At 52.9% G+C, this 10,775-nt stretch overlaps 5 protein-coding genes across 5 annotated transcripts; 1 reads left to right on the top strand and 4 right to left on the bottom strand.

Moving 5' to 3' along the window:
* Positions 1–434: 434 nt before the first annotated feature.
* PV08_05640 (uncharacterized protein) lies at positions 435–1,706 on the bottom strand (the record flags this gene model as incomplete). The annotated part of the gene is made up of 1 exon (XM_016379981.1): positions 435–1,706. One exon carries the CDS (start codon positions 1,704–1,706, stop codon positions 435–437), a length of 1,272 nt encoding a protein of 423 aa, XP_016235808.1.
* Positions 1,707–2,309: 603 nt separating this feature from the next.
* Positions 2,310–2,717, bottom strand: PV08_05639 (uncharacterized protein; the record flags this gene model as incomplete). The annotated part of the gene is made up of 1 exon (XM_016379980.1): positions 2,310–2,717. The coding sequence occupies one exon, from the start codon at positions 2,715–2,717 to the stop codon at positions 2,310–2,312; it is 408 nt and encodes a 135-aa protein (XP_016235807.1).
* Positions 2,718–3,065: 348 nt separating this feature from the next.
* PV08_05638 (uncharacterized protein) lies at positions 3,066–3,512 on the bottom strand (the record flags this gene model as incomplete). The annotated part of the gene is made up of 1 exon (XM_016379979.1): positions 3,066–3,512. The coding sequence occupies one exon, from the start codon at positions 3,510–3,512 to the stop codon at positions 3,066–3,068; it is 447 nt and encodes a 148-aa protein (XP_016235806.1).
* A 587-nt stretch (positions 3,513–4,099) lies between these two features.
* Positions 4,100–5,569, bottom strand: PV08_05637 (uncharacterized protein; the record flags this gene model as incomplete). The annotated part of the gene is made up of 1 exon (XM_016379978.1): positions 4,100–5,569. One exon carries the CDS (start codon positions 5,567–5,569, stop codon positions 4,100–4,102), a length of 1,470 nt encoding a protein of 489 aa, XP_016235805.1.
* Positions 5,570–6,959: 1,390 nt separating this feature from the next.
* Positions 6,960–9,587, top strand: PV08_05636 (uncharacterized protein; the record flags this gene model as incomplete). Its single annotated transcript, XM_016379977.1, has 1 exon — positions 6,960–9,587. The coding sequence occupies one exon, from the start codon at positions 6,960–6,962 to the stop codon at positions 9,585–9,587; it is 2,628 nt and encodes an 875-aa protein (XP_016235804.1).
* Between the last annotated feature and the right edge of the window lie 1,188 nt (positions 9,588–10,775).

Below are 10,775 nucleotides of genomic sequence, written 5' to 3'. Positions count from 1 at the left end.
GAAGAAGAAGAAGAAGAAGAAGAAGAAGAAGAAGAAGAAGAAGAAGAAGAAGAAGAAGAAGAAGAAGAAGAAGAAGAAGAAGAAGAAGAAGAAGAGGCGATCAACCAACCCATATCAAGAATCAAGACACTCGGCGTAAGACAAGGATGGCCGATAGACTCCTCACGTCGAGATCAATGGGCCACAGCACGGCCGTACTGATATCGTGGTACGTTTTGTACCTACCTAGATACTCCGTACGTAGTACGTACGAGGCACTGTAGTTGTAACACGCTCGTCGTATCCATAACCAGTCGCAACAAGTCTAGAAATTCATCGACATGTTTTAAAACCGTTGGAAAGCGATTCTCTGTACGTGTGCGTGAACATATATACGTATTTTAATCTAGGCAATTCTACAGGGTATATTTATCTCGGGGAGGCGGCGCTCTCCCTTAGTCCGCATCCAACCTGGCGACCGGCGGGGTGTCATCGACCTGGATGCCTCCTCTCTTCCTCTCGTTGCTGTCGTGGAACGGCAGCCTCCAGCCGCCTTCGTCGGCGGGGGTGCTCAGCCAGAGCCTCATCAGGTGTCTCCTCGGCATGCCGCTCTCGGGCGGGTAGTCCCTGTACTCGGTGCGGGCGTGCAGGACGTGGGAGTTGGTCACGAACTGGATGTCGCCCACCTCCAGGACCATGTGCAGCTTGACGCGGTTGCACACGGCCTCGAGCGTCTCGAGGGCGTGCACCTGCTCGGGGCTCAGGGGCGGGATGACGCCCCGGTCGCTGAACCGCGTCAGGCTGCGCACGTAGTACGGGTCCCATTTGCAGTACAGCCTCTGCTCCGGCCCGGGTCGTCCGGCGGCGGCGGCGGGCCCGTCGTCCTCGGCCGGCGTCTCGAGGTACATGACGCTCGTGCGGATGTAGGGCTCCTCGCCCTCGCTGACCTCGCCCTTGCGGTCAAAGTACCACACGGGCCTGGTCAGCAGCTCCGCCACGTCCGGGTGCTCGGCCTGCAGGATGTTCCAGACGCGGTGGACGCAGGCGACGTCGCTCTCGCCGCCGTACTCGGCGCGGGCGAGGCACAGGAGGCCCACGACGTCCGAGTCGTCGGCGTGGAAGAACTGCCGCGCGTTGGTCCGGTAGATGCGCACCTTGTCGATCTGCGTGCTGTCCTCGCCCAGGTCCTTGACGTGGCCCAGGATGTGGCCCCGCCCGTTCTGCGACACCGGGTAGCCGATGTACGTGCCCAGTCCGAAATACGCGACCGCCGACTTGTGGTTGCCCCATTCGCGCACGGGGAAGCCCTTGTACAGAATGAACCCTTTGCCGTTGAGGATCTCGTTGCGCACCGCCGACAGGCTGGGCGCCATCGTCGGCAGCGGGAAGTTGGACGGGTTGATCCCCGTCAGGGGGAGGTTCTGCGCGAGGAATGCGTCGGCCGCCGACGAGAGCTCGGCGATCTCGGCCGGGGAGAAGATGTGTGTCCATTGTTCCGGGTGCGACGCGTACTCTTCCGCAGACCAGACGGTCGGTCCGCTGATTTCCTTCGGAAACGCAGAGTACGGGTAGAGCTTGTCGTAGAGAGGAGGGTGTTGGCCCGAGGTCTTGAAGCCGTCCGGGAACACAGATCGATCGACTTCCCGTGCCTGGGAAGGCTGCGAACGAGGCTTCACTGAAGCGGGAGTCGGCAGCGCCGCGGACGAGTCGACGGCTGTAGGCGCCATCGTCTTTGTTGATATCAACGAGATGAGTCTAACTTTGTTGATGTGTTCCAAACGAGATCGAAAAGGTCCCTGGTGTCTTGAAGTACTGTAGCCGAGACAGAAGGAAATCAAAAATTCACATCGAAAAATCAATACAACTTAGCCTTCGTCAGTCTTATACATCTTGGGAAACTTCTGACCCTGTGAGGGGATCTCCGGCATAGGCGGTGGTATGAGGAATGGTGTCCAAGGGCCACGAAGCAGCCGGCATTGCGAGGGGTTGAAGATCGTCCAATTGTGTGGAGATATTGCGTGCTTGCGAGAGACTGTCACCACGCATCAGTGGTGTGGAACGTTGTTTTGGAAATGTCCGCGGAAAGCATGAAGAGACGGACGGAAGAGCTTCCGGGGCGACTTTGACTTTTGCACAACCTGAGGAATTGACATAATTTGCACAGGGTCACAGCTTTACTGGCAGTCTGGACGTTGGATGTTCTGGATTTCTCTGCTTGGATTCACGTAATACCACACGACGACCTGACTCCAGACACTCTGCAACGACCATCTCCAGCCTGGGTCTTCGAAGACCACCCACTGCTCTCCTTCATCTTTCCACTCGAGCCGTTACATAACATTGCAGCCGCAGCCATGATCTGCTGATGGCCGCTTCGACATCCTGGCCATCCCACAGGAAGTATATCCTTGACCACCGTAGCCACCACCCGAGTAATGGCCAGGCAATGGATTGCCATACCCATCAGTCAACGTGTACCCGTTTCCCAGCGTCCCACGATCTTTCGCATTGTTCACGATTATCCTCGTCGTACTCGGATTGTAATCTGCCTTCTTGTCGCATTCCGGGCAGGTGTGGGCGGCGGCCGAAATATATCTTGATCGAAACAATCCTGGCCTCGCCGGCTCGAAGCGATGAAGATGCCCGGCCTCGAAGCCGGCGCCCTTGTTGCATTCCTTGACTATGGTGACCCATTTGTGGTGGCAGGTTCGCGACTTGATGAGTTCGGCGGTGCACATTGTCCAGGTCTCGCAGGGTCGAGATGGTCGCTGTAGTTAAGGGTGTATCCTTTCGTCTCTGGCAGGGGATTCGTAGTTTATGCGGTCTCAGTCGAGAGGCCTGAGGATGTAAAAATAGTCTGCATGGAGCAAGAGACTTGTCAAGGCATTTCGGACAAGGTGTCGGTGTCTGGAAGGAGAGTTTGTGCCAGTGCAAGTGAAGTTCCTTTGAGCGACTCCTGCACCATCTGCGCCTGGACAATTTCGTGGCCTCTAGAGGGGCCTCCCAAGGCCGCCTCAGGTATAATCGACCGGCCACAAAAGAGAAGACACCAACTATGAAAGCAACGTCTTTGCATGGGAAAGCTACTACTTCTCCTTCGAAGTGGCATCAGCGATAGCCTCGAGTATGGGGCCGTCTTCTTCTTCGTCCACACTGTCTCTTCCTCTCTTTTGTATGGCCTGCATGAGTTCATACAGCTGGCCAATCTGTTGGTCGCTCATTTTGTCCATTATACCTGGGTCAATCCTTTGCTCTTGCCAGTCCTCCCCTTCCAGCATCTGACCGTAGTTCTGCCACTCGGTGAGAAATCCCACAATATGTAGTGGATTCTCGATGTCTCGATGCCGGCGGAATTCGGCTTTTAGATAGGTGTCTCCAAAGATACGCTCTTCAGGTCCCAATTTCTTACGATGTATCCGTAGCAGTCTCCGGTACAAAGGAATAGGAGGAAGGAGAGCAAGTGCGGAAGCTCTTTGGCCCGGACGAAACGCCTGTGTCGCGGGTGCCGCGAGAAATCGACTGGTGGCGCGCATGGCTGATATCGCTCGGCTCTGGGAGTTGCTTACCAAAAGTCGTAGACCTCTAAGAGCATCTACACGGCTCAAACCTACAGCTCGTATGATGTTTACAAGCCATGAAATCATCAACGGACGACTTTTAGGACAAGCTTCCGATATTTATCCGATCTCATAGAACATGACAGTTAGGTGACCTAGCCATCCATACCAAAGGCAAGGTAGCATTACATTTTCTATTTGGAAATATGAAGTGTCAGTCTGGAAATCTACCACAATCTTTGTGGTGTCAGCAAGTACCAGCATCCGCCGCTAGAGTCCTGCGCCCGCACATACAGCATACCCGCAGGATTGTTTGACCTCTCCATCAAAGCATCATCTTCCTCAATCATGCATCATGATAAATTGAGGCTCGGACGCCTAACCCAGGTCTAGTCTTCAAAGAACAATAAAATAAAAACAACCGAAATCGATGGGGTATCCGCTGTCGTGCGTCTCTCATAACATGCAAATTTTCATAATGTTACAAGAACGTGAATAAAGGTCGTAAGGGTCATATGGTACATAGGATAGCGGCAAACTGCTTTGGTGTCGTGACACAGCCATCAACCGCTGCAATCCATGTCTGAGTCGTCCGAATCGTTAATAAGCTCGCTGTCCTCATCGGAGAATGGGCCATAGTCGTTGCGAAGTTCTTCTGGGTCTCCGAAGTCGTCATGTTCGAGTGGATGCAGGTCCTCGTCGTCGTCGCCGTCTCCATCGTCCTCGTTCGAGCCGTAGCGACTAGTGACATAGACATCAAGGGAGTCGGACATAGTCATCTCCACGAAGCTATCCACATAGGCTTCCGAATCGATGAAGTGCATTGGATACATTTGTTCAGAGTCCTCCAAGATACCTTGAGCAGAGAAATAGGCAAGGTTCAATTCTTTCCGCATCCGACGAGTCGCTTCAATCCAAGAGCCCTGCTCTAGAGTAACAAAGCCGACCTTGAAGGTGTGGATGGATGGTTGACGCTTCAACATGGCCAGTAGGTTGTCCGAAGTGGTGGACAAGCAATCAAGGTCCAGGTAGTGCAGTTTGGGCCAAGAATTGTCTCCAAGAACGGTCTTCAGGTCTGCACATGGGCCATGATAACCGTAATCCTCAAAGTTGATGGTAAGCTTTTCTAGACCCTTAGCTGCACACAAGGCATCTCGAAGAAGTCCTTTGCGCAAGTCCCCATAGCAGGACTCCGCAGGCATGTCGCCCCAGGCGATGACTTCATCTCGTTCAAGACGAAGACCCAGCTCAATGACTTTGAGGTTACTAAAGGCAGCACAGATCATGTCGCGTGGCATGTAGCCACCGAAGAACTTTGGAGACATGACATGAACTGCAAGTTCGTGGAGATTGGTCAGGGGTCGGTTATGAGGGAAGAGGAGATGTTTGAGCTGCTCCTTTGTGTGTTTGGTGTCAGCCTCAATTGGCATTGCGCAATCAACGGCAAAGGTCTCGAGGAATCTCTCTGACAAGACGTGCTTGCATCTTCCTACGGTATTCAGCTCGATTTTGGTGAGTCGTGGAAAGCGGCGAATGCTAGGTCCGAGAAGCTCGGAGTAGGTGGTGCCTTTGATCAAGTTCTGTTGGTCGTTGAGAACTTGTCGGTAGCGGTCATATTTGTTCTCAATCTCTTTCTGGAACTTGGCCAGGTTGCGTTCGAACAGTCTCTTCTCCCGATCAGTGGCATCTCTTGGAGGTGGCTGCGGCCTCTCATCTCGGTGGTGTTCCAGTTCGTAGTGGGCGGAATAGGAGTGGATGCAGCCAATGTTTGCTAGGATGTTTGCTTCAAAGACCACTGTCTCAACGTTCTTGCGGAAGACTTCATGGGTGGCAAGTGCATTCAGGCGCTGGAGAGAGTCTTGACTGCAATGGAAACGGACTTTGGAGACCAAAGCTTCTGCTCCGATGGAAGCATGGCGTTTGGTAGTCAGTCGGAAGCTTGCCAGGCTCTTGAAGTCTAAAAGCCGACAGACTTTCAGAAGGACCTCGTCTGGACATTGTTCCATTGCTGCAAGCTCTGGCAGCGTCTCCATGACTGTGTGCGGTTGGTGGAAAGGCGGTACAGAGGACTACGAAGTCGTAGGATGCGATCGACGGTGAGAAGCGGGGAAGGACGATAGCGTTGAAGGTCGTGCAGGGCGGTGAGAGCAGATGCACAGAGACAGTGAGGGCAATGGATGCACAGCGACCTTGATGGCTCGCCGGGAGAGCGGGAGTGAAATGAAGGAAAAGTTTTAAGCCATGAAGTGATTGATATTTTGGAGGTGGTTTGATGTGATTTCAACGAGAGAGGAAGGAGGGACACGCAGGTGCTGGTGAACTGAAAGCGTTGCAAAACACCGCACACAAACACCCAGTCGCCTGACTACAGGTGCCGGTACCTATAACTGGGCGTGAAGTCGCAAGGCATTGGGGGGTTCACTGGGCTTCACCAGTTGGGGGGAGCTTCACCATTAATTCACTGTCAAGCACCGAGATTAGCTGCCTCAGTGCTTTGTACAGTATCTCGCTCGTCTCTCTCAAACACAGAGATTACCGAGGGCCTAGGTCCAGCTACTCTTCATACCCATGGTGCCTCGTGTAAGCAACGTCAGGGACCCAGAGTGAGAACAATCGCTGCCCAGTAGAGGGAGGCTCGAGGCTCAAGGCTCAAGGCTCAACAGACCACCCCCGACTCGCCTGTTTTTTCCAGCACATGCAATCACGGCGCGCAGAGAAGTCACCCTCAGGCACGTCCAAGTAGATAGAATGGCCACAGCAGTCACAACGTGGCACACAGGTAGGGAGTACCTACTGTAGATCTATGTACCTGAAGTCCGTACTCATACAAGCATCCCTGCCTCCCGCCTCAGCCCCTCCCTAGGTCGATCTACATGCTCCTGCCAGGCACCATCAACGTCTATCAGAGATAACTATCCTTATCCAAGTCTGTTCTCCATCCTCTCCTCCCGGCCATCTCATTAGTTCATTTCCTGGTGACGCCCCTCGTTTCCTCTGGCGTGGAGCGCGTAAAGTGGTCCTCCCGGATCGCACTATTCCCAGGCGGTGCTTAGCCTCCCTCCAGCTCCCCGGCCAACCTACGGATACAGGGAACGAATAGCCGCCGCAGGCCATTCACATTCTATTTGCGCCTGACTGCGCCAGCCCAACAGCCAACTCTACACTTGCCAGCGTCAACGACAGACAGACCGTGTGACTCAAGTGTGTGTCGAACGTGGTCCTCATCTCAACCGCTTATCGTCCCTCCTCTCCTCAGCCTGCCACCCTCCCATTGTTTCACCCTTCATGTTCAGCTAGCACGCCCTGGCTCGGCTCAGGGCTACCGCCTTGAGCCTCTCTCGCAAGAGACAAGTCTTCCCACAATACAAGCCTTACGAACCCAGTGGCTCGTCGGTGTAGACATAGACCCGAACACATCGCAGGATGGAGTCAAGTTTGGAGGGCGATGAAGGAAGTCAGAAGATGAAACGGGCTGGACATCACACACTTCTGGCCAAACATTTGCAAGGGAAGAAGCCGGAATGGGATGCCATCTCCTCACAGAAGCAACCGCTGCGTCTCCTTGACCTTCCTGTCGACATTCTTCAAGCCATTCTCAGAGAACTCACGCATACTAACGATCTCACCTCACTCGCTCTCACCCACTCTGCGTTGCACGCTCTTGTCATTCCGCACATCTACTCCAGATTTGATATTGTCTGGCCTGATGCGAATGCCACCTTTGAGAACCGCATGGGAGTCGACGCTTTGACATATGGACTGGCAACGCTGGTTATGACCCAGGATGTCTTCGGTGAGGCTCCATACCAACAGCAGCCTTTGTATCAATGTCAACAGTGCGGACACCACAATCACCCCAGTCCTTCCAATCCCAGCGGCCCTCGAAAGATACGACGTGGCAACTACTTTGCTCAATATACCAAGAAATTTAGTCTAGGGAACGGGCCGTCGGATTGGGTTCAGGAGTACCTCATAACCAAAGAAGGCGGCAAAATGCTCGGCACCCTGGTTGCTCTCGCCGTTGGGAGGATGCGAAATCTGGAAGCATTTATCTGGGATATGCCCACTGGTGTTCTCCGAGATGTATGGCTGGCTCTCGCCTCTCTCGGTAACCGTGACGACGGACAAGAATGTCGCCTGGATCGAATATGGGTTCGCTGGCACGACAATCAAGATCAGGGCCCCTTGGCTTCCCCTCCACTACCAGGAGCCGGCCCCGGCGTGCACGTTTCGAACTTACCATCCATCCTAGCAGGCACAGCAAATGCCTTGTTTCAGATTCCTCCTTATCCTCGAGTTGAATTTCCGACCTTTTCAATATTGCCTCCCCTCCGAAGCCTTAGTGTTCTGGACATTGATGAGTTACCGTATGCCGAAGAAATGAGTGTTTTAATCGAGAGGTCACTTGACAAGATGGAAGAACTGCGAGTTGGAATGGCTCCACACGCCCAATACGACATATGGGCTCGGCCCACAGATAATAGGGCTCCTGTCTTGCAGCCTTTGATGTCTTCACCAAGTGATCAGACGCCCAGACCTGGAGGGATTCTGGGAATCCTGGTACATCGATTCTGTGATCCATTTGTTCAAGATCGAAGCAAAGAGTTCACTTCTGGTCATGAAACGCAAGAATACTTGATTCCAGAGGTGGACGAGTCTCAAAACCCAGAATATGGCGAAGAGGGCAAAGATGACTCTGTTGATCAAAGTCAGGCCGAGGATGTGGAACATCTTGGTGCTCTTCTTTTAGCCCAGAACCTCCAGGATGAGGAATTGGAACCTGCAGCAAAAGCAACTACCTGTCCCGGGCAGCTTCATGTTCCAAAACAAAACCACCTTCGAAAAGTGAGCGAGTCTTTCAATGACCCGCACCAGGAGGAACGTTCTTTCCGCAAGCTCCGGTTAAACACATTGGAGCTCGAACGAATCTATCTTTCGATCACAGTCTTGTCCAAAGCTATTGACTGGTCTAGGTTGAGGACTCTTACCCTCTTGGGTTGTAGGAATCACGAGCAAATTTGGAAGGCACTTCGCAAACAGTTTACCCCCACCAGTCGAAGGAGGGTATCCTCGACAGGATTCAGAACATCTGGAAACAGCTCCTCGAAGGTAGCTGACGAAACAGCGTCGTCATCTCTCGAACCCGCTCCCTCGGATTATCCACTTGGACTCAAGAGGCTTCACACCGACACAGTCTCGCCCTCGTTGATCGCATTTATCAAAGACACCCTTGCACCGGATAGCCTTGAGTGGCTTTTCTTGCAAGCAAACCCCACCTACAAGTCTCAAGTGTCAATAGACATGATATACAGGGGGGCGATCCGCAGACATCGCGGAAGTCTAAGGAAACTGCTCATTGACAGCACGTTGCGGACCGAAGATCCAGACCCACCAGACACATGGAGACGATGGGTATTGAATCGTGAATTGATAACTTGCATCACGAGCGGAAAGATGAAGCTTCGAGAGTTGAGTATGTCAATCGATTACAAAGACTGGCACCACTTCCTTCGACGACTGCCAAATGCGACAACACTGCGGTCACTACACATTTCACACATTGCCGAGCATGTCAATGGCACAGTGCACTCCCGTGACGCGGCATTACAAGTTCTCGACATTGTCGCGCTGAGACCAGAACTGGAATTGTGTTATTTGGGAATCCAGACGCACTGTTATGAAATTCTCGAATACGCAAGTACGCGGAAAGGCCCTGTCTTCACCGGTCTGAATGGATCTGGGAGCGGCGGTCACTCTGGTGAAGATCTTGATACTGATCAGGATGCAGGACCCGCCGGCGGGGACGCACATTCAGCGCAGCAAGGTCATCACCATAGTCACCGGTTCTCTCAGGACGATGACGATGATGATGGAGACATGGACGATACGAGTGATTTTGAAGTTGTCTCTGATAGCGATGAAGCAATGACAGATGAAGAGGGCGCGCAAGGGGCGGACTCAAACATGCCCAAGCCAACCTGGCGCTTACGCGAGATTCTCTTCTATGACGACAAAATTTCGATCTTCAAAGCAAGACATGGCAGATTGTAAGGATATTTGGTCTACAACGCAGGAGAACAAGGACTGGTTTGGCACTAATGGGTGGACGAACGAAGACCCAAATCGAATGGACATGCTCGGCTTAGGATAGTACGATATATCTGAGATATTTTGTTCTGATCGCAAGTATTTCCCCGTATGGTGACTAAATGCATAATAGTAGAAGATTGACTAGTTAGTGAGGCTCGTTTTGGGGGATTTCTCTCTCCGTCCATAGTAACTTTGGCTTTGCAAATAACGCAAGCTGAAGATGAAGATGAAACTGAAGCCGAGTCCGTAGTTTTTGGTCGAAGTACCTAACCCAGGTAGGTATCTTCCTCGTAGTGTATGATATCAATACAACCAAGATTCTATATCTATCTGTTGGATATACTTGGCGATTCTGTTTGTCTATTCCTTTGTGCCTCGCCCTCGTCTCGCGTCGTCTTGTCTAAGCGTGTCGAATCGCGCGGTCCGCGTGCAAAGAGGCCATCGGCACGCTGGCACGCTGGCACATTGATAAACTACCAAGTTGGTTGGCACACCGGAACGGGAAATGCAGGTGGAGGCGGTGGATAGTAGTACCACGAGAATCTAGGGTCGAGGGTCGAGGGTCGCGGTAAATTCCAGTCATGAATTCACCACCGCACTACACCGGCGGATGAATACTCGGGAGTCTATAGACCCCATGCGCGCCACGAGACGAGACGAAAAGCCGAGGGTTTTCGTAGCCGCCCGTGCAAGGAAGGAAAAGAGGACATTGGAGAGGCGATAGGGCCCCATCCTACCAACCACTACATGTCAGGGCCGGTGTTTCAGTGGGTTGTTGTTGGTGGGCGATGGAGGGATGGATGGATGGATGATCTGCTTTGCTCCTGAATTGAATCAATCAACATCGGTGGGCGAATTGTGGGTTCTCATTCTCACAGGGGTGATTATGATGACAGTGTGCAGAGTCGCAGAGGTGCAGAGTATCGCGGTGTGGTGTGGTATGGTGCAGTGCCTCGTCAACCTGGAGTCACCGATGGGCCCAAATCAACCGGCGATGTAATAAGAAACCAGAATTACCGTACATAGAGAAGCTTCCGTGATCCCATCCCGTCACATCACATCCCATCCCATCCCATCCCATCCCATCCTAATCTGGCCCCTTATCGACTTTGCCGGTGTCTGGCACCCCCCCCCCCCCCCCCCCCCCCC

The sequence above is a fragment of the Exophiala spinifera genome (genome assembly GCF_000836115.1).
Source record: "Exophiala spinifera strain CBS 89968 unplaced genomic scaffold supercont1.4, whole genome shotgun sequence".
NCBI lineage: Eukaryota > Fungi > Ascomycota > Eurotiomycetes > Chaetothyriales > Herpotrichiellaceae > Exophiala > Exophiala spinifera.
Note: the sequence above shows the minus strand (reverse complement) of the source record. Positions and strands in the feature narration are given on the sequence as shown.